General features: G+C 38.1%; 1 protein-coding gene across 1 annotated transcript; it reads left to right on the plus strand.

The window, feature by feature from the left end:
* Positions 1-588: 588 nt before the first annotated feature.
* On the plus strand, positions 589-26,188 carry ilk (integrin-linked kinase). The gene is made up of 13 exons (XM_052117396.1): positions 589-726; positions 3,361-3,619; positions 14,459-14,624; positions 15,235-15,330; positions 20,372-20,468; positions 20,624-20,707; positions 20,849-20,934; positions 21,026-21,135; positions 22,047-22,174; positions 22,419-22,540; positions 23,492-23,591; positions 23,744-23,874; positions 24,262-26,188. Exons 2-13 carry the CDS (start codon positions 3,531-3,533, stop codon positions 24,409-24,411), a joined length of 1,359 nt encoding a protein of 452 aa, XP_051973356.1. The 5' UTR covers positions 589-726; positions 3,361-3,530; the 3' UTR covers positions 24,412-26,188.
* The last annotated feature ends 730 nt before the right edge of the window (positions 26,189-26,918 follow it).

The raw sequence follows: 26,918 nt of genomic DNA on the forward strand, positions 1-26,918 counted from the left end.
TCATGAGAAGTGTCATAGCAGGTGTTCCAAATGTATATTTTCAGTTGTGTAAAAGTGTAAAATCCCTTTAAAGTGATTTTAATAAGGAAAAAAATAATAAAACACATAATAACAACCAAACAATTAGGACAAATTAGCTTCAGAAAAGGTGACTTAAGCTGAAAGGTGAGTAGATTGCAGCCTGATCATTATTTTACAGTGGTGGTTAATACCAAGTTTCAACATTGTATGTAGTGACAATAACTGTAGTAACTGTTGTTGCTGTGGTATGTTGATTTAAGAGTAGCTGAGCAGGCCATGCAGATTTACTGTCTGGGCGGGCTTTTTTTTTATTATTATTATTTAGAAGCAGTACAGTACATGTACAGCAAGAGGCAGCATTATAATCAAGTGAATAACACGTGAAAAACTTTCCAATCAAAACGATTTAAATCTTGTGTCCATTAGTTTACACGTATTCTCTCAAAATGAATATATATTCTGAAATAGGAATGAAATATAAATATAACCTCGGGCACTGTCGAGAGAAAGGGAAATGTGCCCTGAGGCGTATGTTTTCTTCACTGTCCACAGAGGGCGCTGTAGTGACGTTATCTGCGGGGAATGAGTGTGTATCTCTCGGCGGGGAGGAGATCACGGTCTCTGGATCCAGTTGTAGGGTGTGGACGCTGGAAGAGTGTCGGTCACTTGTTGGTCCATTCAAGCTAAAAGGGACCATATAAACAGGTAATAGTTGTTAGTTTGCTCGATTGTGTGTGAGGGGAACATGAATTGTGTGTTGATCTTGTAGTGAATGACTGTGGGCGTATATGACTGCTAACAGTATTAGCACATTAGCCCTGTGGGCGAAAAATACAGTAGTATAGCCGTAAATACACTGTATAGTGAAAAGGTTGTCATTTGAGCATGAACAAGTCAATAAATAATCGGACTGTGTGGTTTTTTTTATTATTATTTGGTTTACTCTTAGTTATGGGGTCTTTACTCGCACTTTGACTGTAATGTCTGTTAGCTGCGTTGCTAATGTCATAGTCACTCATCCGATTGAGAAAACACATACTGTACTCCATCTGTTTGTCTGTCTTTCCAATCTGTCTGTCTCTATCCGTCTGTCTGTTTGTCTGTCTTTTCAATCTGTCTGTCTCTATCCATCTGTCTGTTTGTCTTTTCAATCTGTCTGTCTCTATCCGTCTCTCTGTCTGTCTTTTCTATCTATCTGTGTCTAGCTGTCCGCCTGTCTGACTTTTCTATCTAACTGTGTCTAGCTGTCCGCCTGTCTGTCTTTTCTATCTGTCCGTCTCTATATCCATCCGCCTATCTGTCTGTCTTTTCTTTCTGTCTGTCTATCATCTGTCTGTGTTTTTTATATATGTTTGTCTGTCTGTCTTTTCTATCTGTCTGTCTCTATCCGTCTAGTTGTTCTGTCTGTCTCTATCATCTGTCTGTCTGTGTTTTCTATAATTTTATCTATGTATCTGTCTGGCTCTCTATCCATCCATATGTCATCTGTCTGTCTGTTTTTCTATCTGTCTTTTCTGTTTGTCCATCTGTCTCTATCTGTCTTTGTATCAGTCTGCTTTTTCCATCTGTCTCTCTGGCTGTATGTATCTGTCTGTCTGTCTTTATTTATCTGTCTGTCTGTCTGTCATTTCTGTCTGTCTCTATTTCAGTCCGTCTATTTGTCGGTCTGTTTTTCTATCTGTCTGTCTGTCTGTCTTTTGTGTCAGTCTGTCTTTTCTATATGTCAGTCTGTCTGTTGCATTCTTGCCTGCCTATCTTTCTGTCTGTCTGTGTTTATCTATCTATCTATCTATCTATCTATCTATCTGTCTATCTGTCTATCTATCTATCTATCTATCTGTCTGAGTGATATTACAATATGTTTGTCTGTTTAAACATTTACAGGACATCTCTACCTACTGTTTGAATATATAACAGTTTGTTATATATATATATATATATACAATGAATTGTCTGTTTTAAGTGTTTCACGAATATGATGATTAATCACCATACAAACTCACTATGTGTGCTTCATGTACACAACAATGTCATTTATACAAAGTTAGCTTGGGTCATATAATAAAACAATTTCCTTTTCAGGCTTCAAAAACGTATGAATGACAGTCAAATATAAAAGTATAAAATTTTAATAAATTAAAATAATATTATCAAAGTATGTATAAATAACTAAAATATATCTCTCTTATTTGTCCGATTTACTTTTGATCCATTGGACTTTTCTATGTTTTGTTTTGTAACCCAGCTAACCTGTATAGCTATTATATTATATTATGCAATAGTAAAATATTTCTGCTTTAAATTCTTCACTTTCACACATTATTTGAATGCTCTCTGATGAACTCACAAGCCCTTATTTCTCGTGAAATAAGACTTTGATATTCTGTTTCTTGCATTTTATCATCTCCACAGAAATAGAGCTGGGCATCTCTTCTGTCTCACCGCGTCTTATTTTCACTGCATGAATAAACCCACAGTTAAACGGGAGCGTTTTGCTTTCACAAAATTAATATGTTTATAACTTGTTTATATTTTTGCTCCACATTGGCGCAAGCCTCTGTAGACCATGTAGATTATCCATAGCCAGTACTGGTCTCCCCTTCTTTCAATGTGTCTAAACGCTATCATGGTTAGAGTCTTTATGATTCAATACAAATTAACTGAATCAATATCAGTCTGCTTTTATCTGGACAGTTACTTGTATGTAACTGTCTATATTTAAGTGAACACTTTTGCTCTGTTTATAAAATCTCTCCAAAATTCAATGTCACACAAACTCTGTAAAGTATATACAGTGCTTAATAGTTCATATTAGAACTAGCTTTCAGGTATTTAAGATGTTTTTTTTTTATTACATTTTTTTTTTTTTAAATGTAACATTATTAAAACTATATTTGTACAGACATGCTAACTGAGAAGTTGGCTTTCATAAGTGTGACCGGTCTTTGCTTAGACCTGTTAACTATATTATGAGTTAGAGTGATGTCAGAGAGAGTTAAAGAAACATTCTGTTGGCACAGTGCTTTTTTAGACTGCGTAAGTAAGTGATATTTGTGTTATAACAGTCCTGTGTGATTAATTTGGGTACTCGACTCCTATCGGAATTTAGTAAGCAATTATTTGCATTGTTTGGAAAAGACTTGAGGGTGAGTAAATGACACATTTAACATATTTAGGTGAAACTATTCCTTTAAATATAAGTGGTGGCAGGTAAGTTAAAGACTCTTGACCCAAGGTTTTTTTGTTTAGTTTTTGCAGTTTTTGTGATCATTCTCTAGTGACTCTGTCAGTCCATTCAGGTGACCTCGTTTGAGCTTCCTTCTACTTGTTACTCTGCAGGACGGACACAAGTCACTGGCCCTGAGGCAGCAAAGAGACTTTTCCCATCGCTCCCATCCTGTGGCTGGATGTTCTGTCAGCCCTAACCTGTCTTCTTCCGGGAACAGCTGTATCAGACGCCTCTCCCAGGACACTCCTGGTAGGGGACGAAAAGCTCTGTGTGAGAGAATATGGATGACATCTTTACTCAGTGCCGTGAAGGCAATGCGGTAGCCGTCCGCCTCTGGTTGGACAACACAGAGAATGACCTTAACCAGGGGTGAGTGAATTGTAGAGTATGTATTTGAAACGTGTAGCCCAAAATATGGATATTAGCATTGAATGTGGTCAGATCTGTTGTGGTTTTCCATTACGGCATTTACTATTGTGGTTGTTCAGACTTTCTCAACTACTTATTTTTGGTGTTGTAGACTGTAGTCTTGGTTTCGTCAAGACTCCCTAATCTGTTCAGTATGTCTATTACATGGCTCTCCGGAATACTTAATTCTGATTGGTCAATTGCATCATCCTGCAGTCAGGATGTTTGTAAATGACGGTATATCTGACAGTTATCACTGGCATCTTCTACACTTTACTAGTTTCATGTGTCTCGTGCCAGTGCATCATCTCTTTCTTCTCTGTTCAAATTGTCAAAATTGCATCAACATTGTAAAGAACATTCTCCGTTTGTTGTTTCCCCCTCCACATTAGCGACTTCTGCTGTCTTGTCCCTTATTTCACCCCTCATTTGTTATCTGTCTTCAAATCCCTGGGCGCAGTAGAACACTGACTGAGAGTAAGATGATGAGGGTAGATTTTAATCACATTTTGTCTGTGTTGTGGATTTCATTCATTTATTTGGCCTGTCATGGCATAGACAGTTCATGGGTTTAGTTTTAGATCAGACTGTTTTCAGGTATGTAATGTTTATGACCTGGTAAAACCTTGTTCATTTTGAGAACTGTGAGAATTATTTTGTGGCTTTACTGGCTTAGCTAATTTTTCAGGATATTTGAGGCCGATACGATAACTGATATTTTAACACTGTGATTGTCTGAAGATCATAGTGACACTGGCAACCAGTAAACCCAATGAGAGCATCATACACAGCAGAGATATATTTAAAAATAAGAGATATATACACTATGATTTAATTTGAGGTTCTCACAAAATACTGTTAATATGAGTGACTGCTGAGAGATTAAGAGCACACAAATGTGAAACTATGTGGGCGCATTAACACTCAAACTGTCTGTCGCTCCACACATCGTCTGACTGTCACAACCTGCGTTACATGAATTATACTCCGATTTGTTGTTTAATTATTTTTACATCTGTATGCAATATCTTTGTCTTCTCCTTCTTACTGTACAGCAAATCAGAATTATTACTGTGATGACTATTACAAATAGGCACTTTACAATTTATACCCATGTAGGCTAATATTATATTTGTAAACAGCATGCCTAAAAGTGTAAATTCACAAATACTTAGAATAACTTATAATTCACCCTTCAGTGGCCGCAATGTCATGCTTTGAGGGCTGAGCAAGTGCTCATTCATTAGATTAGCAGTGTATGTGTGATTTTGTGAGTGGTGCAGCTAAAAAAAAATATCACGGAAACTAAGCATAAATATTTGATTAAAGGCAAATATTGGCCGATAGCAATCAATGGCTAATCAATCGGTGCATCCCTATTACCAAGGTGATCGGAGTGGTTTTAGGGCTACCTCTAAGTATTATCATATTCTGGTCCCTAGATATTGCTCAGGACCTTCCCTTTAAGTTAAGTCTGTGGCATTTTATGTAATGTAATTTTATTGTCTGTCGGTCAAATAAGTTTGATATCAAAGTAAATCCATGCATCTCCTTCAACAATCTGAATGATCTGAGGTATCATTCATGGCTAAAGCACAAACTGACATGTTTAACACTTAAAATGATGAAGTACTTAAAATAGTTCAAATCCCTAACCCTATATGAGCAATAGTAATATTAGTGTTTGCTTTAATGTAAGTTGAAGGTGAACTGTTCGTCTTGTAAGTCATTTGTAAATGTGTAATTGTACTATTTTGTGAAAATTGTCGTCGTTGGAATTTCAGGTTTAAAGAAATATGACCTGAGATATTCTTCTTCATCTTTTAAGCACAACTGAAAACATTTCACACATGTTGAAGACCAGAATTGCAATTCTAGCCCTATATGGTGCAAGGGATACTCAAGGGTTGATCCATGCGCCCTCTTCAAATACCCACACCTCTGCCAAGCTCCATCACAAACAGCCTTGGTCTGCCTTCCTTCACTAATGTGTCCCAGAACAGCTAAAAAGGAGAAAAGAGAGAAATACTTTAGGGCAGGGGTGCTGGAAGTTAGATCTCCACTTGCTATCAGGCCGAGAATGATTACATGGAATAAGCAAGTCAAAGAAGAATGGTCCTTTAGTGCAGATTCAGCATGGGATCAGCAAATTGCAGGCAATTGCTAGTTACGTTAACTTTTTTTTTCTTTTACTAGCGAGGCATGTTGTAACATCCAATTTAGATTACAATCTAGGCATTTCCAGAGCGCTTCACATGGCTTGAAATTATTTGGCTTAAGATATGCAGCATGCAAGGGAAATATGCCAACTCAAATAGTATATAACCCTAAAAAAAGGAAATACCTTTATTTATTTTGTGCTTGCGTTGTATTCTATATTTAATTTCCCTACTATAAACAACAGCAGATGCTTTAAAGTCCTGCAGACGTTTAGTTGAGCGTGGGTGTTTGTGTTGGAGTAACGTATCAACAAAGAGTTCTATGGTGTATGTCTCATTTGTGACTCAGTACAGGGGAGGAGGGAAGGTCTGGAGCAAAATGAAATGGTTTGAACGAATAGTTTCCGTACGATGAGCTCACCAACCAAAGCTTGCTGACTTGAGCCATACCAGTCCTCTCTGTCATTTCTCTCTCTTTCTGCTCAACCATTTCAAGTGTTTTTTCCTTCCAAAAATAGAAAACCTCCAGCTTAGGGATTTGTCGTGACGTTCACCTAATAAAATCATTTTGTGCTGTTTGGTAGAGACCTGCTTCTAGGGGATATGCCAAAATTGAATTTTTTTTCCAGTGTCAAAAACGACTCAATGATCCGTTCTTTAGCATTCATTCTAAATTCCTTTCAGATAGCCTACTCTGCTATATATATATATATATATATATATATATATATATATATATATATATATATATATATATAGATAGATATAGATATATAGATATTATACATATACACTGTGTATATATAACATAGTATAAAAAACATGTAATTTATACAGTATATGAAAAATAATTGGCTGGTTAAATTGGGCATTCACCACTTTGTTCCCTGTTAATTTTGTACCCTGCCTGCTACTGTTCACAAAAGCAGCAATGAGTAGAGGGACTGTGTAAGTAATTTCTGTTAAACGGCCATGTAGAGTTATAGCATGGCTGCAGATGTCGTAACCTTACGTGTTTGTGGGAGGAGACAGGAAATAGCAGACATACATGGGTGTTGTGTATGCTCAGCGTTTTAAATGTTATGTCAGTCTGGGGACTGAACTTGGCTGAACATATCTATAGAGATCCTTATCTAGATATACATTATGTTCTCAAAGGAAAGGTCCTGAAAATTTGGCCTTTAGGTCTTTGAAGGTTTTGAAGCCTTCACTGAAGTTTAACATTTTTGGATTTATCTTTTAAGATAAATCCAAAAATGTGTATTAAAGTAAATATTATTTACTTTAATACACATGCATGTTATCCCAGAATATAAACGTTTGTCTTTGTAATCTTTCATCAAAATGCAATAACTTACTTTGCTCATGAAATAAGTCTTCTGCTAATGCCATCTAGGCAACATGTACTTAAGAAACAACCAAATAGCTATAGATCGCAACAGCACCATCCATTTTTTTTAGTCGTCTTGCTTGTAGAAGTATTTTTCTCATAAATGTTTTCCAAAGGGATTTCCTAAAATCCTTCATGGAAGAATTCTAAGCCACCAACCAAACCGAATCGCTCCAAGGTGAATCACAAAGTTACAAACTTTGATTTTAAGCAAAAAGTATTTGGAAAAAGTCAAGATATATGCAAATATATAAATAGTTTGAAGGAGTAGGGAGTCAGACTCAGTTGTGTAATTTGCAGTGCATCATGAGTGTGGGTGTTTGGTGCAGAGCTATTTTGCTATGATTGGTGGATCTTACTTCACCAGGATTTCCGCAACCAAAAATGAATTTTGAAGTTGACATAACACAGACTGAGTACGTCAACTGAAGCAAATACCATTGATTAACAAACTGTGACCTCACATTAAAAATCGTTAAACATCTATTCCCCTATGTTTTTTATTTTTAGGATTTTTACCTACAGAACCAGACAGTTGTGCTCTATTTAGGCATTGCTGTAGCAAACTCATATTCAGTTTTTTTCCTAGAAAATCCTGTTTAATTCGGAAATACATCATATAAAGGAGGAAAAATGGATTGCCAATGTTTTTTCGTTTCTTTTTTTACTTTGTTTTTATTAGTTTTTAAACGGAATCAGACAATGACAACAGCATGAAAAAATTATAATAATTATTGACTGCAGGTTTTAGCTGGTTTCATCAAATAAGATAAAATAACTTAAAACCGGCAGCCATATCACCCTGCAGCTCTTGCCTGGTTGCCCACTAAAGCTAAGCAGGGTTGAGCCTGGCCAGTACCTGGATGGGAGACCTCCTGGGGAAAACCAAGGTTGCTGCTGGAAGTGGTATTAGGGAGGCCAGCAGGGGGTACTCACCCTACGGTCTGTGTGGGTCCTAATGCCCCAGTATAGTGACGGGGACACTATACTGTAAAAAGGCACCGTCCTTCGGATGAGATGTTAAACCGAGGTCCTGAAACTCTGTGGTCATTAAAAATCCCAGGACACTTCTCGTAAAGAGTAGGGGTGTAACCCCGGTGTACTGGCCAAATTCCCCCATTGGCTCCTATCTATCGTGGCCTTGTATTAATCTCCGTCTCTGAATTGGCTACATCACTCTACTCTCTCCTCCTCACCAATAACAGGTGTGTGGTGGGCATTCTGGCGCACTATGGCTGCCGTCGCATCATCATCCCTATGCTATGTAAAGTGCTTTGAGTGCCTAGAAAAGCGCTATATAAATGTAAGGAATTATTATTAACTCTTTCCCCGCCAGCGTTTTTAAAAAAAGTTGCCAGCCACCGCCAGGGTTTTTGACGATTATTTACAGAATATTTTCTTCCATGAATATATGAAGATGCTATATATCAAAATAAAGATCTGAGCCTCTGCTTTTAGGCAAAAAAAAAATGATTTTATTTTATCTTCATTTGTTCTTTTTTTATTGCCACTTGAACAGAGGTAGGTTTTGTCAAAAACAACATTTTGGACAAAAAGCTGAGAAAAAGGCATTTTTATCAAACAAGTGCTTTAGTATTAGTATGGTGTTACATTTCACGTTTGAGACGATCGCAGTCTGTTTCTTTGATCAAAGAGTTGCGTACTCTTTCAAAACATGCGTGCGGGTCTTCCTTACCGTATACCACCTAAAACACGGATACCCGGAAAATTCCTTGTTTGGCGGGGAAGCGTTTTTTCATAAAACCCGGAAAATTCCGTGTTTGGCGGGGAAAGAGTTAAGGAATTAATTTTAGGACAAAAATGTAATAGATGTAGTTATAAAAGAAAATATATTTTTCATTATTTTATAAATGGGAAAAACACACATTTGCACGTGAATGCCTTTTCATATTGACTTTGTTATTTCCACTGTAGCTTAGTCAAATGCTTTTTTTCCCCCACACAATTTTTTTTAAATGTTTTTGTGCTCAAATTGTGGCTCAAAGAGTTACTGACACATTTTGTGGCATTTTGTCATTGTTGATGTCCAAAAAGGGCTCAGAATTGCTAATGAAAGTTTAAGCTAATGTTAGGTTATATCATTGTTTGACAAAAAAAATGAGGAAAAGCCAATCAGAGGCAGTTTTGCTGTCGTTTTTCTTCTTCTTAAAATCTAGTGTATCACTTCTGCTTTGGTTTGAATCAGCTGTAGCTGCAGTGGACGCATTTAAATCTTTAGCGATATACAGTAGTTCTCCTGTTTTTATTTAATTTCCTCATATAACGATCACTTACTTAAACCTGTCCTGCTTCACTAGTCTGCAAACTCAACTCTAAATATATTTTTAGACCATGACGCCTCTGTACTATGCTGCGGTTTCAGTCTGGCTTTTCACTCAACCACATTTGTGCTGAAAAGGTGAAACTTAGATCTGGATTTGTAATCCTAGAATCATTTTTGGATGTCCAAAGCATAAAGAACAGAGTTTTGTGAACAGAAGGAAGCTCTTAATGAGTGCAGTTTTCAACTCTGATCAAATGATGCTGGCCCAAGTTGTGATCCTTCTGCTGTGTGACTCTAATGTCGATGTTTACGTTATCTCCCTTTGTAGGTTTGTAGTACTGCTAGTGTGAACTTTCTTCTCTCCCTCTCTCTAGCTCTGCCCTCTCTCTCTCTCGTTGTATGTGTGTTTGGATGTGTGCACTGTAGATCTGCACCTCCTTACAAGGCCAAGAGAAACTAACTTTGTACGAATTGACCACAATGCCCACAATTAAAAAGGCAAGGGCGGTGTGCTGTAATATAATTTCTTTTCCATTTTTGTTTCCATAGTCCACTCATCCAGTCCTTCATTTCTGTCAAGGCATACTGCTGAGTGATGTGATAAGAGCTAATTTTGACACTTTCAAAGTGTGCTGGACGACAGATAGCTCTCTTTTGCAATTTGGTGTTTCATAGTTTTTTTTGCTTGCTTGCGTTTCCTGCATTCTTTTTTTCTTACATAACATTTCACTATTATAAAATTTGGCTTACAATTATTTGTCTTACAAACAAGTCTTGAAATTAACTTTTTGGCTCACTGGTCACTGTGGCCCGATTGCCATTAAGCATTTTCACAAGCCAAAAAGTGTTAAAGGTGGAGACTGTAACTGCATGCATTTGTTTGGACATTTTATTTAAACAAGAATTATATGAGTTTAGCAGGACACAGGCCTAATGTTATAGTCATCTCTATGAATATATAATGGAAAACATGGCCAGTTATAACAGGGGTAGGATAGAACAGGAGTAAAACTAGGTCATTGATATGTTTATAATTCATGGTTATGACCATATTATTGCAAATGCAACTGTTAAAAAAATTGAAGAACAATGGTAAACTTTCATAAGGGCAATATGAAGTCTATAGATTTGCCCTATTATATTTCATATGAATCTATTACATTTTTTTCATAATACAGGTTACTGTTACTACAGTAAAAATCTAAAATATTTTTTCCTTTGGAAAGTTAAATGTGATTGAAATTTGAGGTGCACAATAATTGTAGTTACCTCAAATGATCACAATCTGGAGATTAAAGCAATATCACATGAGCCAGAGTGCTGTATAGCCCTACATTAGCATGGCTGTGATTTGACAGATCAGGATGTGCCGTTAGGGATGTCAGTTGGGTAAAGAAACTAAATTAGAATTTTTACCTTAAATTTTAAAATTCAAATTAAATTCCAATGTTTAAGTCAACTGATTTTTAAAGGGGTCATATAATGCCATTTTTGTACAAGTTAATATGAATCTTTAGGGTCTATATGAAAACTTTGTAATATTCTTTTATTAAAAATTCTCATTAGTATTTTAAGAAAACACTAATTTTACCTGCTCAAAAACAGCTCTGTTTTCAGCACGCCGTTTCAGAGCATATGACTTTAAATGATAATGAGCTTTGGTCACCCCGCCCCTCCGTTCTGGAGTTATTCTCCGTATAACTGTTTTTTTGACATTACTTCTTAATCAGTAACATACAAGTAAACCAGGTGTAACTTAGTGTTACCATGTTAACTGTAACACCTGCGTACACAGTTTTTAATAACACAATAACCATAACACATTGTTCATTATAAACGTGGGATTATGAATTATATTGAGAACGTCGTAACGTTATGGAAAACATGCCGTAATGTACCCTGAGTGTGAACATTAGCCACATTCATTGTGAAGCGTGCAAGTGATTTGCAAAGATTAATATTAATGTTAATAAAACGTTACACCACTTCTGGAGGTGCAGAGGGAATATAAATAGTTGGTACCGAATCTTTTTTCAGCAGCAGCTTCTTAGCAAAACCAGCTTTATACTGACCCTCGTTTATAAAGCAGTCTGGTGAAAAATGATTCGCGCAAACATGAACGCATTGACGTTGCTCGTGGGGAATATTCCCATCGTAAACAAAACTCAGCCACTGCGTCTTCAGCGGTTCAGATTTAGCAACATCAAAATGACTGCTGTGTTCGTTATTACACCGAAGAACAGAACACCACAATCGCTTAGGCGCCATTCTGCTCCATTGTATCAACAATGATGACGGACTATGATTGACAGCTCGCTCACGAGCGAGGGCGGGTCTGTGTTGAAACACTGCTGTCAATCAACAATCCTGGGAGGGGTGTCACACGGTCGAACGGCTCGATTTGAGGCAGGGGAAAATATATAAGGAGATTAAAACAAAAACACTGGATGGATTTTTATCATAATAGGATGGTTGTGTACAGGCACAGCCAACACACATTTCAGTACAATCAACTTGAAAAAGTGCATGTACCATTATATGACCCCTTTAAAGTGATGTAGTCCACAGAAGAGTGCATTTAATACATAAACTATGCAGCACCGTGTTATATTATTGCAGAGAACATACCTGGCTGTTAAAAAAATAGCATTCCGGTGCCTGTGTAGCTCAGCGAGTATTGATGCTGACTACCAACCCTGAAGTCACGAGTTTGAATCAGCCAGGTCTCCTAAGCAACCAAATTGCTAGGAAGGATAGTGTCACATTGGGTAACTTCTCGTGGTTGCTATAATGTGTAGTTCTCGTGGATGCCGCGAAGAATAGCGTGAAGCCTCCACACGAGCTAAGTCTCTGCGGTAACACGCTCAACAAGCCACGTGATAAGATACGCAAGTTGGCGGCCTCAGATGCGGAGGCAACTGGGAATTCTGGTCAAATACATCCTATTTTCTCTGCGTAAAAATAGACATTCGAGCTGGGGTCCCCCATGAGTAATTCATGTGCGCAAGAGTCATTTACTACAGAAATCATTCTCTCCTCCACCATGTTGATTAGATCTCCTTACAATGCAGAAACTCTGGCATCAGGTATGTTTTTTTATTACTCTTTCTGTTGTGTCTCTCAGCTGTGATGAGCCTTAATGCTGAAGCTGTTAGTTTAACTGTATTTCTCAGCTGTAATGTTGTAGTAGTAATCCGAGTGATAATGGAGTGAAACACAATGCCGATTAGGGATGTCATAAAATATTGATTATTTTATCAATTTATTTCTATATATTTTTTATATATATATATTTTTGAGACATTTATATATTAAATTAGCCGACATTTAAATTAGAAGCCCAATTTGCATGCTTTCCAAGTCACTCAATTTGGATTTAAATAAGCAGACACTTAAGAGCCTATGATTGGATAATTTTTGCAGTGATTAATATGTTTTAGTTGGCAACAATTCTTTTAAACCTAACTGATGCAGTGTGTAGCTTCTCAGTTCTTAAACAACTATGTTGGAAGACATATCCTGTGGTCGTCACGTAGAAAAGATGTTACTGTGTTTCTCATTTTAGAAGGCGCCATGTCATCCGCCAGACATGTCCAGTGTGCAACCCCTTTCATTTCCCCTGTCGCTCACACTTTACCAAAGTTGTGTTGTGAAATTTGTCTGAAGAGACAAAAACTATTGTGCAATGATCAGCCCTATTTATATCTGGAAAAAAACCCTTATATATATTGAGAAATATTGGGAAAATCTTCTGAATATCAATGCGTGAAAAGGGCATTGATGCTGTGCGTAATGCTGATGACTTCAAAGAAACCGCTCGCTGACTGACTCAATGCACGACCTACTTAACTGGCTCATAACACAGAAAAATGGTCTTTTGTCAGGAAATAAATTACATTCTGGAATTACTCAGTACTTTTCTGTTCAATTGTATTTATTAATTTGACTTCTTGTTAACACATTTATATTATTTTGTCTTTTCTTTTTTTTTTTGTCAAGTAGCTATACTTAAACATCTTCAGCTGTGGCCAAACCAGAGTGTGTGTGCAAATTTGAGAGTGCAGTAGGATGCGTGTGTGTGTGGTCTGGTGTGTTCTGACAGGACCTTGTGAGAAGTTTCTGTAGCTCTCCTAAGTTTAGCCATGCTACTGACCTGACTATTTACCCAGAGACTTCCTACTGTACCGCACACACCCACATCTTCAACAAACACTTCATTACTGAAGACAAAAGCTTTTAAAACTAATCGCTCTGGGGAAGACCAGGAGCACCAGCTGCAGATGTTACCATCACTTATTTATAACACACTCACGCCAGTTGCATTCTGAGGACACTGGCTGCAGTAGTGATTTAAATGGAAGAAAAAAACTCGCTTTAGGACTGCTGTGTGTCTCAATTGCAGCTCTAGTCTTGTAACTTCTCACCATCAAACTTAAACAGCTGCAAGTTTTGCTGTGGTTTTGAAAAGGAAAAGGGCCTAAGAAAGGATCCTGGACTAAAACTGTGTTGATTGAGCGAGTCGGAGTCAGAGTGAATGAGTGAGAGGGGGGTAGGGGGGAGAGAGGCTACATAATATGGAGGAAAGGGACAGTTAACGGCTGTTTATATTTAACTGGCTGGTGGGAGCAGTTGAGACAGACAGCTGAGAGAGGGATCACTAGCCTGACTGGAGACAATTTACCGCCAACCCCCCAAAAAAGATGTCCCTTAATTTAAAGAAGTAGTTCACCCAAAAATAAAAACTTATTCACATTTTGTTCCAAACTAGGACTGGGTAAAAACATTATTTATCTAGATCGATCTTTTCAATCATGTAAATAATGATAAAACGTTTATTTTTGGGTGAATTTTTCTTTTAATAAACATGATGATGTCTTTATAATGATGCTAATTTCTTCATTTTGTACCTGGAAGAGCTCTTGACACCTAACAGAAAATGTAAGAATGCTTATTTGTTTTTCTCACAGGGATGATCACGGGTTCAGTCCGCTGCACTGGGCATGCCGTGAAGGCCGCTCTGGTGTCGTGGATATGCTCATCATGAGAGGGGCACGCATCAATGTCATGAACCGTGGCGACGACACACCCCTGCACCTGGCTGCGAGCCACGGCCACCGTGATATTCTGGCCAAGGTGTGAACAGATCACAATAAATAAACACTTACTCACAAACACTCACACCAGCAACTGAACAACCACAATGACCACAACGTTCACAGAAAGGTGCAAACAAACACAGGCTGAGTAGGTGTACAACTATAAACAGTAGCAACCAAAACCTTAGCAGCATTTTTCAAAGATATAGTTAAACCAAAAAGTCTGAAATAATTTGCTCACCCTCATGTTGCTCCAAACCAGCATGACTTATACGAGGAACACAAATGGAAAGCCTAAGTCCCTGTTCACTTTCATTGCATCTTTTTTCCATACAATGAAAGTAAATGGTGACTGAGGTTAACAATTTGCTTAGCATCTCCCTTTGTGTTTCATGGGAAAAAGGAAGTAACATGGGTTTAGAACAACACGAGGGTGAGTAAATGAAAACAGAATTTTGTTTTTGAATGAACTATCCCTTTAAGCAATCTTCAAATAGAGTGTACTACAAACACATCTGTCTGACAAAGTCTGTTTTCAAAGTCTGCTCTTATACATCTCTGCATTTCCAAATATGTTGTTCTCGTTGTTGATGTTCTGAATCGACTATTTCTGAATGCTGAATCAGTTTGTGGTTTGCGTTGTCCAGCTCATCCAGTGTAAAGCAGATACCAATGCGGCAAACGAGCATGGCAACACCCCTCTCCATTACGCCTGTTTCTGGGCCCATGACCTTGTGGCTGAGGTTAGTATGCAGCACCCTCTGCTGGGAAAAATTAGGAAATGTCCATTTGTTTTACACATTTCATTTGTTTGTAGGAAAATGTCCAGTTAAGGAATTCTTTATCCAAAACAGAAAATTATATCATCGTTACTCATCCTTGTGTTGGCCCAAACCCAACTTTTTTTTCTTCCATGGAACACAAAAGGAGAATTTTAGCAGAATGTCTCTGCTGTCTTTTTCTTTACAATAAAAGATTATGTGGACTGGAACTGTATTTCCAACTTGGCACTAAGGTTGTCACGATTATGAAATTTGGCTGACGATAAATTGTCTCTTAGGGCTTTCAATATTAATTGTCATATTTCTTAAGGTGCATGTGTGCTTCATACACCATAAGATGTCATTTTTTAATATTTATGTTCAAATATAAAAATGTATAAAATAGGAATATATATATATATATAATATATATATATATATATATATATATATATATATATATATACACACTCACCTAAAGGATTATTAGGAACACCTGTTCAATTTCTCATTAATGCAATTATCTAATCAACCAATCACATGGCAGTTGCTTCAATGCATTTAGGGGTGTGGTCCTGGTCAAGACAATCTCCTGAACTCCAAACTGAATGTCAGAATGGGAAAGAAAGGTGATTTAAGCAATTCTGAGCATGGCATGGTTGTTGGTGCCAGACGGGCCGGTCTGAGTATTTCACAATCTGCTCAGTTACTGGGATTTTCACGCACAACCATTTCTAGGGTTACAAAGAATGGTGTGAAAAGGGAAAAACATCCAGTATGCGGCAGTCCTGTGGGCGAAAATGCCTTGTTGATGCTAGAGGTCAGAGGAGAATGGGCCGACTGATTCAAGCTGATAGAAGAGCAACTTTGCCTGAAATAACCACTCGTTACAACTGAGGTATGCAGCAAAGCATTTGTGAAGCCACTACACACACAACCTTGAGGCGGATGGGCTACAACAGCAGGAGACCCCACCGGGTACCACTCATCTCCACTACAAATAGGAAAAAGAGGCTACAATTTGCAAGAGCTCACCAAAATTGGACAGTTGAAGACTGGAAAAATGTTGCCTGGTCTGATGAGTCTCGATTTCTGTTGAGACATTCAGATGGTAGAGTCAGAATTTGGCGTAAACAGAATGAGAACATGGATCCATCATGCCTTGTTACCACTGTGCAGGCTGGTGGTGGTGGTGTAATGGTGTGGGGGATGTTTTCTTGGCACACTTTAGGCCCCTTAGTGCCAATCGGGCATCGTTTAAATGCCACGGCCTACCTGAGCATTGTTTCTGACCATGTCCATCCCTTTATGGCCACCATGTACCCATCCTCTGATGGCTACTTCCAGCAGGATAATGCACCATGTCACAAAGCTCGAATCATTTCAAATTGGTTTCTTGAACATGACAATGAGTTCACTGTACTAAAATGGCCCCCACAGTCACCAGATCTCAACCCAATAGAGCATCTTTGGGATGTGGTGGAACGGAGCTTCGTGCCCTGGATGTGCATCCCACAAATCTCCATCAACTGCAAGACGCTATCCTATCAATATGGGCCAACATTTCTAAAGAATGCTTTCAGCACCTTGTTGAATCAATGCCACGTAGAATTAAGGCAGTTCTGAAGGCGAAAGGGGGTCAAACACAGTATTAGTATGGTGTTCCTAATAATCCTTTAGGTGAGTGTATATATATATATATATATATAGTATGTATGTATGTATGTATGTATGTATGTATGTATATACACACACACACACACACACACACACACACACACACACACACATGCAGTTGAAGTCAGGAGTTTACATACACCTTATACATTGATTTATTCAAGCCAAATACATTTAAACATGAAACATTCCCTTTCTCAGGTTAGTTAGGAGCACTACTTTATTTTAAGAATGTGAAAAGTCAGAATAATAGTAGATAGAATGATTTATTTCAGATATTATTTCTTTCATCACATTCCCAGTGGGTCAGAAGTTTACATACACTTTGTTGGTATTTGGTAGCATTGCCTTTAAATTGTTTAACTAGGATCAAATGTTTTGGGTAGCCTTCCACAAGCTTCTCACAATAAGTTGCTGGAATTTTGGCCCATTCCTCCAGACAGAACTGGTGTAACTGAGTCAGGTTTGTAGGCCTCCTTGCTCTCACACACTTTTTCAGTTCTGCCCACAAATGTTCTATTGGATTGATGTCAAGGCTTTGTGATGGCCACTCCAATACCTTGACTTTGTTGTCCTTAAGCCATTTTTCACAACTTTGGAGGTATGTTTGGGGTCATTGTCCATTTGGAAGACCCATTTCCTACCAAGCTTCAACTTCCTGGCTGATGTCTTGAGATGTTGCTTCAATATATACTCATAATTTTCACAACTATTTTGTGAAGTGCACCAATCCCTCCTGCAGCAAAGCACCACCATGCTTCACAGTTGGGATAGTGTTCCTCAGCTTGCAAGCCTCACCCTTTTTCCTCCAAACATAACGATGGTCACTATGGCCAAACTATTAGATTTTTGTTTCATCAGACCAGAGGACATGTCTCCAAAAAAGTAAGCTCTTTGTCCTCATGTGCACTTGCAAACTGTAGTCTGACTTTTTTATGGTGGTTTTGGAGCAGTGGCTACTTCCTCTGTGCAGCCTTTCAGGTTATGTCGATATAGGACTTGTTTTATTGTGGATATAGATACTGGTCTACCTGTTTCCTCCAGCATCTTCACAAGGTCCTTTGCTGTTTTTCTGGGATTAATTTGCTGTTTTCGCATCAAACTACGTTCATCTCTAGGAGACAGAATGCGTCTCCATCCTGAGCGGTATGATGGCTACGTAGTCCCATGGTGTTAAATACTTGCGTACTATTGTTTGTACAGATGAACGTGGTACCTTCAGGCGTTTGGAAATTGCTCCCAATGAAGAACCAGACATTTTTTCTGAGGTCTTGGCTGATTTCTTTTTTTTTCCATGATGTCAAGCAAAGAGGCACTAAGTTTGAAGGCCTCCAATTGACTCCCAATTAGCTTATCAGAAACGAATCACCTATAGGCTTGACATCATTTTCTGGAACTCCTTAAAGGCACAGTTAATTTCCTACCAGTGGGGATTTCTTTAAGACTGCAAGGGAAGCTCAGCTTCCCCTATAATGTCAAAAAAATAATGGTCAAATATGTACTATTGTGTAAAAAATTTATTGACTAAAAATGCGTTAGAACACGTTCATCTCGAAGACGAGTTCGTTCAGAATCAGCTACATTACATATAGCAGGTCGGCTGACTCGATTTACTTCTCATACATTCCCGTAGCGTCAGTGCATTTCCCTGTTGAAGCCGAGCGTCCATTGACTTCAATGGGGCTGCTCTGAACAGTTTTTTCAGTGCTCCGAAAATAGACGGTCATTGGATAAATGCTGCGATTATGTCCGCCCACGGACGCTCAGCGTCTCTGGGGGTGAATGAGGAGTGGGCTGGCCCGGACTCCGGGCTTCCGCGTGATGATTGGAGGATCTGTCGAAAGACTGCATCTCCTTTTGATTGACAGCGAATCTGTACTATAAGAAGTCACTGAAGCTATTTCAGCTCAGTCCCATCGCGGATTTCTCAAGTGTAGTCGAAAGACAAACTGCTGCAACCTATTTCTTTATATTTGTTTGGCGAAATTGCTAGTCAGTTTGCATAATACATTTCACACAATTATACACCACATTCCTTGTTTCAGTTTTACCAAGTTTAATATATTATGTTTTAGAGCGTTCGTTCGTTCATTCATTCATTCATACAGTAGGCTAGGCTAGCGTAGTACGGGTGAAACTGCGCACGATGGCAGACGGTGCTAATATTGTCGACCTGATTTTGACGAAGCCATTTGAAAGTCTTCCTTACGAGGAAAAAAAATTTGAATTAAACAGCAGGGCAGATCAACACCTAAGATTGATTTAGTGCAAAAAAATAGTGTAAATAAGTTTATAATGTAGGCCGAAAATGAGCTTCCCCTCTTTGAAAGACCAGCAGCTGCCACTGTTTCCTACCCACTGGAATTGTGATATATTGCCAATTAAAAGTGAAACAATATGTCTGTAAACAATTGTTGGAAAATTACCTGCCAAAACTATAGTTTGCTAATATGAAATCTGTGAAGTGTTTAAAAAATATTTTTAATGACTTCAACCTAAGTGTATGTAAACTTCTGACTTCAACTGTATATAAACTTTTAAGGCTTTAAAAAAATAATGTTTAAATATCAAAATATTTCTAAATATTTAAAATATGGCTCTCTTTTTGGTCAACTTTAGTTTTGGTAAATTTTACATTTACACTTTTGTATTTGAGCTGGAACATTACCATTACATGATCGTTAAATGAAAGTGAAACCGGAGTGCTTTGCGTTCACTATCAAAGTTTATTTTTCTTTGTTTATATTTTCGTGGGAATTTGAGTCTCTGCTGGCGGTGCATGCTGGCGAGGGCTTGAGAAGCGCTTCATGTTCTCTTCCGGACAGGAGCTGCTCTGGTTGACATCCGCGATGCAGTTCAGTGATGCTCAGAGTTCAGCTGAATGACACACAAATGCACCATTCATTGAATTTACATGTTTGCTTAAAATTTGTTTATTTGGTAACTACAATGTGATTGGAATTTAAATGGCAAAATAAGCCACGATCGGACGATTGTTTAATCATCACGACAGGCCTACCTGGCACAAGTTTATCACCGAATAGCTGTTCCTCCTACAAAGCTATCGAATGGCTTCAAAAGCCTTAGATTATTGCGCAAAAGTCAGATGGACTAATTTTATGATGCTTTTTGTCCTTTTTGGAGCTGGACAGCACCAGTCACCATTAATTTCATTTTTGTTGGATGGAAAAGAGCAACCAGGACATTCTGCATTTTGGACTATTAAGTTAGAATGATATCATAAGTATTTTGTGGATTTTAAACATAGGCAATACAAGTTGTTTTCAAATGGTGTCTTTTTAGTTTTCAAAATACCAACATTTTTTCTTTGTTTTTTTCTTTCCAGGATCTGGTCAATAATGGTGCTCAGGTAAACATTTGCAACAAGTATGGAGAAACTCCACTGGACAAGGCCAAACCAATGCTTGCCACAAATCTGAAAGGTAAAGCACTCTCCATCACTAATTTAGCAACTATGATGTCAGCTCTAGATTTGTTGGAGGGTTGTCTGCTTTTGTCACCAAACAGTGTGGAGGTGCACAGATCAGTTATAATATTTACCAGTTGCTCAAATAATCCTGTTGTGTTTATGTATCAGAGCTGGCAGAGAAACAGGGACAGAGCCTGGCGAAAGTTCCCTTTAAGGACACTTTCTGGAAGGGTACCACTCGGACACGACCACGTAAGCACTGTCCTTAAAACGTCTGATTCTAATTTACATGTTATTACAGCAAGCTGTAATGATGTAGCTGAAATTATTTTCAGTATCCATAACTGTTCTTTGAAGATATTGTATTTCTCTATTTTTTCATGATGCTTGAAGGTAACGGCACACTAAACAAACAAGCTGGCATAGATTATAAGCAACTTTCGATGTTGGCCAAAATCAACGAGAACCATTCTGGGGAGGTGAGCTTATTTACTTAATAAAACTACAATATGTGCCCAGAACCAAGTCTCAAAGTGTTTATGGAAACAATGACTCTGCTCTCATTGGCAGCTGTGGCAGGGCCGCTGGCAGGGCACCGAGATCGTGGTCAAGATGCTTCAGGTGCGGGACTGGACTACCAGAAAGAGCCGTGACTTTAATGAGGAGTATCCGAAACTGAGGTATGGATGATCAACCTGTGGAGTCTGCCCTCCATCAGTGTTTTTTCCAAACAGATTAGGAATAATTTCGGAATGGAATACTGCTTACTGCATACTTCAAAGTGTATACTGTTTGCTTTTTTATATATATTTTTATTAGTAGATTAAACCATAGAATGCAATATTTTTGTCACCTCAGTTTGTTGGATGAGGTCCGTTAAGTTATTATAACAGACATACAGTAAATATGATTACTTTGCATTTTAATCCAGTTTTGTGTACAGGCTTTTTTAGCAAATAATGCATGAAGTTGCCCATCCGCCCCTAAGTTCGACATGTTCTGAGATGCTATTCTGCTCACTACAATTGTACAGAGCGGTTATCTGAGTTACGTTGCCTTTATGTCAGCTCGAACCAGTCCGGCCATTCTATGTTGACCTCTCTAATCAACAAGGTGTTTCTGACCGCAGAACTGCTGCTCACTAGATGTTTTTTGTTTTTGGCACTGTTCTGAGTAAACTCTAGAGACTGTTGTGTGTGAAAATCCTAGGAGATCAGCAGTTACAGAAATACTCAGACCAGCCTGTCCAGCACCAACAATCATGCCACACTCAAAATCACTGAAATAAAATACAAAAATTCACATTTCTTATTGTTGTTGTGAAAATAACCTGAAGCTCCTGACCTGTATCTGCATGATTTTATGCATTGCACTGCTGCCACACAATTGGCTGTTTAGATAATCACATGAATAAGTAGGTGTACAGGTGTTCCTAATAAAGTGCTCAATGAGTGTACATGCTGCATACTACATTCTTTCAAAAATATTAAGTATTATGCCATTCCGAAAAAACATAAGGATGTGCCAGAGACCTGTTGTCTGTTTGTGTGTTCATGTGTCCCTCTCCATCTCTGTGTTTCCCCAACTGTAGAATCTTCTCCCACCCAAATGTGTTGCCTGTGTTGGGGGCATGTCAGGCACCACCCGCCCCTCACCCAATCATAATCACACACTGGATGCCCTATGGCTCCCTTTACAATGTGCTTCACGAGGGCACCAGTGAGTAAAATGTGTTGTTTTCATGGAGCATCTGTCTGTTTCATTTACATGTTATTTGATGTTAATAGTTGAAAATATGCTTAAACCCTCTTTAAAGGCTGAACAACACCGTAGTTCTGACACTGTCAAAGCTATTAAGAGGAAGATCATATGCTGTTAGTTGTTTTAAGAGATACTTGAGTCCAAGCATAATGTTATTTTACAGTTTTTTTTCTCTCTTGGTCTGTATCTCCTGTCTGTTTAGACTTTGTTGTGGATCAGACACAGGCGGTGAAGTTTGCTCTGGATATAGCGTGTGGAATGGCTTTCCTCCACACACTGGAGCCCATGATCCCTCGGCACTATCTCAATAGCAAGAGTGTCATGGTGAGGAAGTGAAAGCTGACTTTTCCCAGTAATCTCGGTTTTAACAACTACAGGTTTTCCACAGTGCCTATTTCTTTTCTACAAGAAGTACATGAAGATTTAGGATAATATATAAATGTAAGGTTATGAACAAAATGAATCACAGGGCGCTGCTCTCAATTGAATTTCCTTAGACTGTCATTGGCCAAAGTTAACCACAGTCATTGCAAAATCCTTATACACCGTTTGTTTTATGTCATGGTGTGCAGAACTTGTGCAGTGGAACTTGCCCAACACATTTATTTGTTGGTTGTGGATTTCTCATTGTCCACAACAAAAATGTCAACTCTGTAATGTCCATTGGAATTGTGGAAAGCTGATATGTAAAGGTCACGATCAGTTTAAACCAAGGGTGCCCAATACGTCGATCGTGATCTACCAGTCGATCGCAAAGGCAATGCTGGTAGATCGCACAAAATGTAAATGTACATGGCAACTTAATAAACAAAACCTCGCCTGGTCAATATTTAATCATCGTCAGAATAAGGTAAATGCCCTGGCTATTGTAATCTAATTTTGGGGTGAATTATCCCTTTGAAGACATAATATAAAACAGGATATTTTCATTTTTGTTATTTTTGGCTGCAGAACATTGCTGTTTTCGCTGTCAATCACACTAGCAAATTATGTACAGTTAATACCAAACATGCTTGCAAATATTGGACAGTCTTGGGACAGCACAAGACTGATTCAGAACGACCATCTGTGATGAGAGCAAGCACCGATTTTGTCCTGATCTGGGTTTTTAAAAAAATATTTTTTATTGGTTTCTGACATCAAAATTAATGTGAAATCATGTAGTGCGAGTTTGACCTAGCTGGCATATAGAGGTGTAATGCTTTTAATCTCCTACACTTTCCCTTTGATCTGACACAGATGTTCCATTTGTGTTCTTAATTGATTTGATATCAGATTGATGAGGACATGACGGCCAGGATAAGCATGGCTGATGTGAAGTTCTCCTTCCAATGTCCTGGCAGGATGTACTCTCCCGCATGGGTGGCACCTGAAGGTATTCACTGCTCTCCTTCACTCTGTGGTGTTCTTTAAATCTCAAAATTCTCATTTCCAAATTTTGCATGAAGAATTCTAAAGAAATATCCACTTTATTACCTGAATGTCTCACTCCACATCCCTCTCTTTTGCCCTTGTGTATCCTCACAGCCCTGCAGAAGAAGCCAGAGGAGATCAACCGGCGCTCTGCAGACATGTGGAGCTTCGCTGTGTTGCTCTGGGAGCTGGTCACCAGAGAGGTGCCCTATGCTGACCTCTCAAACATGGAGATCGGCATGAAGGTAAGATGCTCAGGTCTCCTATTAAAGAAATAGTTCACCCAAAAATGTATTCTTTCACCATTTATGCACCCTTTAGTTGTTCCAAAGCGTATGACTTTCTTTGGTAACACTTTACAATAAGATGCCATTTGATAACATTTGTTTACAACATTAGTTAACGTGATCTAACAATGAACAAAACTTTCACAGTATTTATTAATCTTGGTTAATGTTAATTTAAACATATAGTAATACATTTTTAAATATAACAATTGTATGTTAACACTAGTTATTGCACTATGAACTAACAATTAACAATTGTATTTTTATTAACAAAGATTCATTAAGGCTGTAAACAAACAAAATCAAATCTGCACCATGTTCCAATCCCTCCTCTTTCTCCACTAGGTGGCACTAGAGGGTCTGCGACCCACCATCCCGCCAGGCATCTCTCCCCACATATGCAAGTTGATGAAGATCTGCATGAACGAGGATCCCGCAAAGAGGCCCAAATTTGACATGATCGTACCCATCCTAGAGAAGATGCAAGACAAATGAACAGCCCTGCTGGATGCCCCCCCCCCCCAACACTGAGTTCACAGTATTGCCTTAAAGATCACCACTCACCAAAGTGCTCTATGCCACTGTAGCCCTTTGCTAAAGAAAAAACGCTTTACTACTTAAAAGCACTGTTGAACTTATTAAAGCCACATTGTCAGTATCTCTTATATTCTTATATGCAATCATTGGATAATGTGTGTGTTTATGCCTATGTATGTTCATTTGTCTGTATTTTCTTTTTTGCTGAACTGTTTATGGAACAATGCTCTTTTCTCTCAGAACCTCTTTTCTATAGCCATTAAACAGGAAGTGCTGCCGGTGGTCGTTGGACACAGTGAATGTACTGTAGAATCAGTTTTCAACTAACCAATCTGCAAATTGAGCATCTTTTCCGGCACTCTCTCCATTTCTGTGTTGATTTCTTCAACATGTCACCAAGATCAGTTGTTTTAAAGAATTCATCCAAAAGTAAAAAATTCTGACATAATTTACTCACTCTTATGTTGTTCTAAATTTGTATGGGTTTCTTTTTTCTGTGGAACACAAAAGGAGATATTTGGCAGAAAGTTAACTTTTATTTGTTTTTACTTCTTACTTTACATTCTGCCTAAAATCTCTTTTTGTTTTGCACAGGAAAAAAAAATCTTTTAGGATGGGTAAATGATCACAGAATTTTTATTTTTGTGTGAACTAGCCCTATGTAGTTAGCTCCAAATCAATCAACATGAAAATATTTGATGGCTTTCATGTGTGTCCTCCCTAAAGGGCATTTACTGAGGAATAGAAAAAGGTTTTTATTACTATCTCTGTTAACTGTATGCAAAAAAGAAGTATGCAACAGCAGCTGTTACTATTTAAAAGCATCGTGCCATTGTTTTCATTGTGTGTTTCCCTCCGATTGTCAAAAGTGTAATCGTTAAAGACCATGTTTGCCAGAGATCTATTTTTAAATGGGCTGATAAAATGCAGTAGAGCAATGCAATATAAAATAAATAATAATATATAATTATGCCGCATATAACCACATTTTGAAGTGCCCATTAAATCATGATTATGCTGTCCCTTTCTGAGCAGGGAGATACATTCTGTAATATAAAAACCTGTTGTCAGATTATAGAAGGTACCTTAAGCTAAATAGAAGAGCCCTTTACAAACATCACATCAAATGTGAGAACTTTAGTGCCACAGGTCGACGACATGCATTAAGGATCATACCTCCAATTAGCCCCTTTCTTGTCCATATATAAAACAAATCTGATGCAACATCCATACGAATGCATGTTTTTAGCCTGTGCTAAAATGTCCTCTCTGTGTAACTATCAAATCTGTTCTAATTTACATTGTACATGTTAAGTGCTGAAATATCTGAGAGATTTTTATACTGTATACTTACATGTTTTTAATGGGCAGTACATTAAGAAGCCATGATTGCATTTGTTTGCTTTTTTTAAACACTACATCTATTTACTTCCTTTTTTTGCTTTCACAGTGTTCCTCTTTCAGCTAGCCAAGTATAATAGGAAACCATTACTTATGCATAATTGACTTGCATAAGAAAGTGTTTATTATTATTTCACAGTCTTTGTTTTAAAAAGGAAAAAAAAAGGTGAAACTGATTATCTAACTTATGCTCACTCTGACCGTTTGAGTTTTTTAGTAAACTTTGTGGCTTTTCTTTATCATATATTTTGAAGATTTGGGCTGTTTATATTTTATTCAAGATAACAAAAGTTTACTAAATGAAAAAGAACAAATAAAATGTTTTGGCCATGCTCGATGTTTCAGAGTTGTGTTCATTCAGTACTTTTAAAGCATTTATTCATATTTAATGTTTGTAATACATACAGTATTTCAAAAAAGTGAGTACACCCCTCGCATTTTTGTAAATATTTGATTATATCTTTTCATGTGACAACACTGAAGAAATGATACGTTGCTACAATGTAAACTAGTGAGTGTACAGCTTGTATAACAGTGTAAATTTGCTGTCTCCTCAAAATAACTCAACACAGCCATTAATGTCTAAACCGCTGGCAACAAAAGTGAGTACACCCTTAAGTGAAAATGTCCAAATTGGGCCCAAAGTGTCAATATTTTGTGTGGCCACCATTATTTTCCAGCACTGCTTTAACCCTCTTGGGCATGGAGTTCACCACAACTTCACAGGTTGCCACTGGAGTCCTCTTCCACTCCTCCATGATGACATCACGGAGCTGGTGGATGTTAGAGACCTTGTGCTCCTCCACCTTCTGTTTGAGGATGCCCCACAGATGCTCAATAGGGTTTAGGTCTGGAGACATGCTTGGCCAGTCCATCACCTTCACCCTCAGCTTCTTTAGCAAGGCAGTGGTTGTCTTGGAGGTGTGTTTGGGGTCATTATCATGCTGGAATACTGCCCTCCGGCCCAGTCTCCGAAGGGAGGGGATCATGCTCTGCTTCAGTATGTCACAGTAGATTTTGGCATTCATGGTTCCCTCAATGAACTGTAGCTACCCAGTGCCGCC

This window comes from Xyrauchen texanus, chromosome 44 (assembly GCF_025860055.1).
Source record: "Xyrauchen texanus isolate HMW12.3.18 chromosome 44, RBS_HiC_50CHRs, whole genome shotgun sequence".
Lineage (NCBI taxonomy): Eukaryota > Metazoa > Chordata > Actinopteri > Cypriniformes > Catostomidae > Xyrauchen > Xyrauchen texanus.

Bases quoted from the DNA above. Each gene is read 5' to 3' on its own strand.
- ilk (XM_052117396.1), top strand. From the start codon at position 3,531: ATGGATGACATCTTTACTCAGTGCCGTGAAGGCAATGCGGTAGCCGTC. The intron at 20,708-20,848 runs GTAAGCACTGTC...TGATGCTTGAAG, and splicing joins TACCACTCGGACACGACCAC to GTAACGGCACACTAAACAAA. The intron at 21,136-22,046 runs GTATGGATGATC...CCCCAACTGTAG, and splicing joins GAGGAGTATCCGAAACTGAG to AATCTTCTCCCACCCAAATG.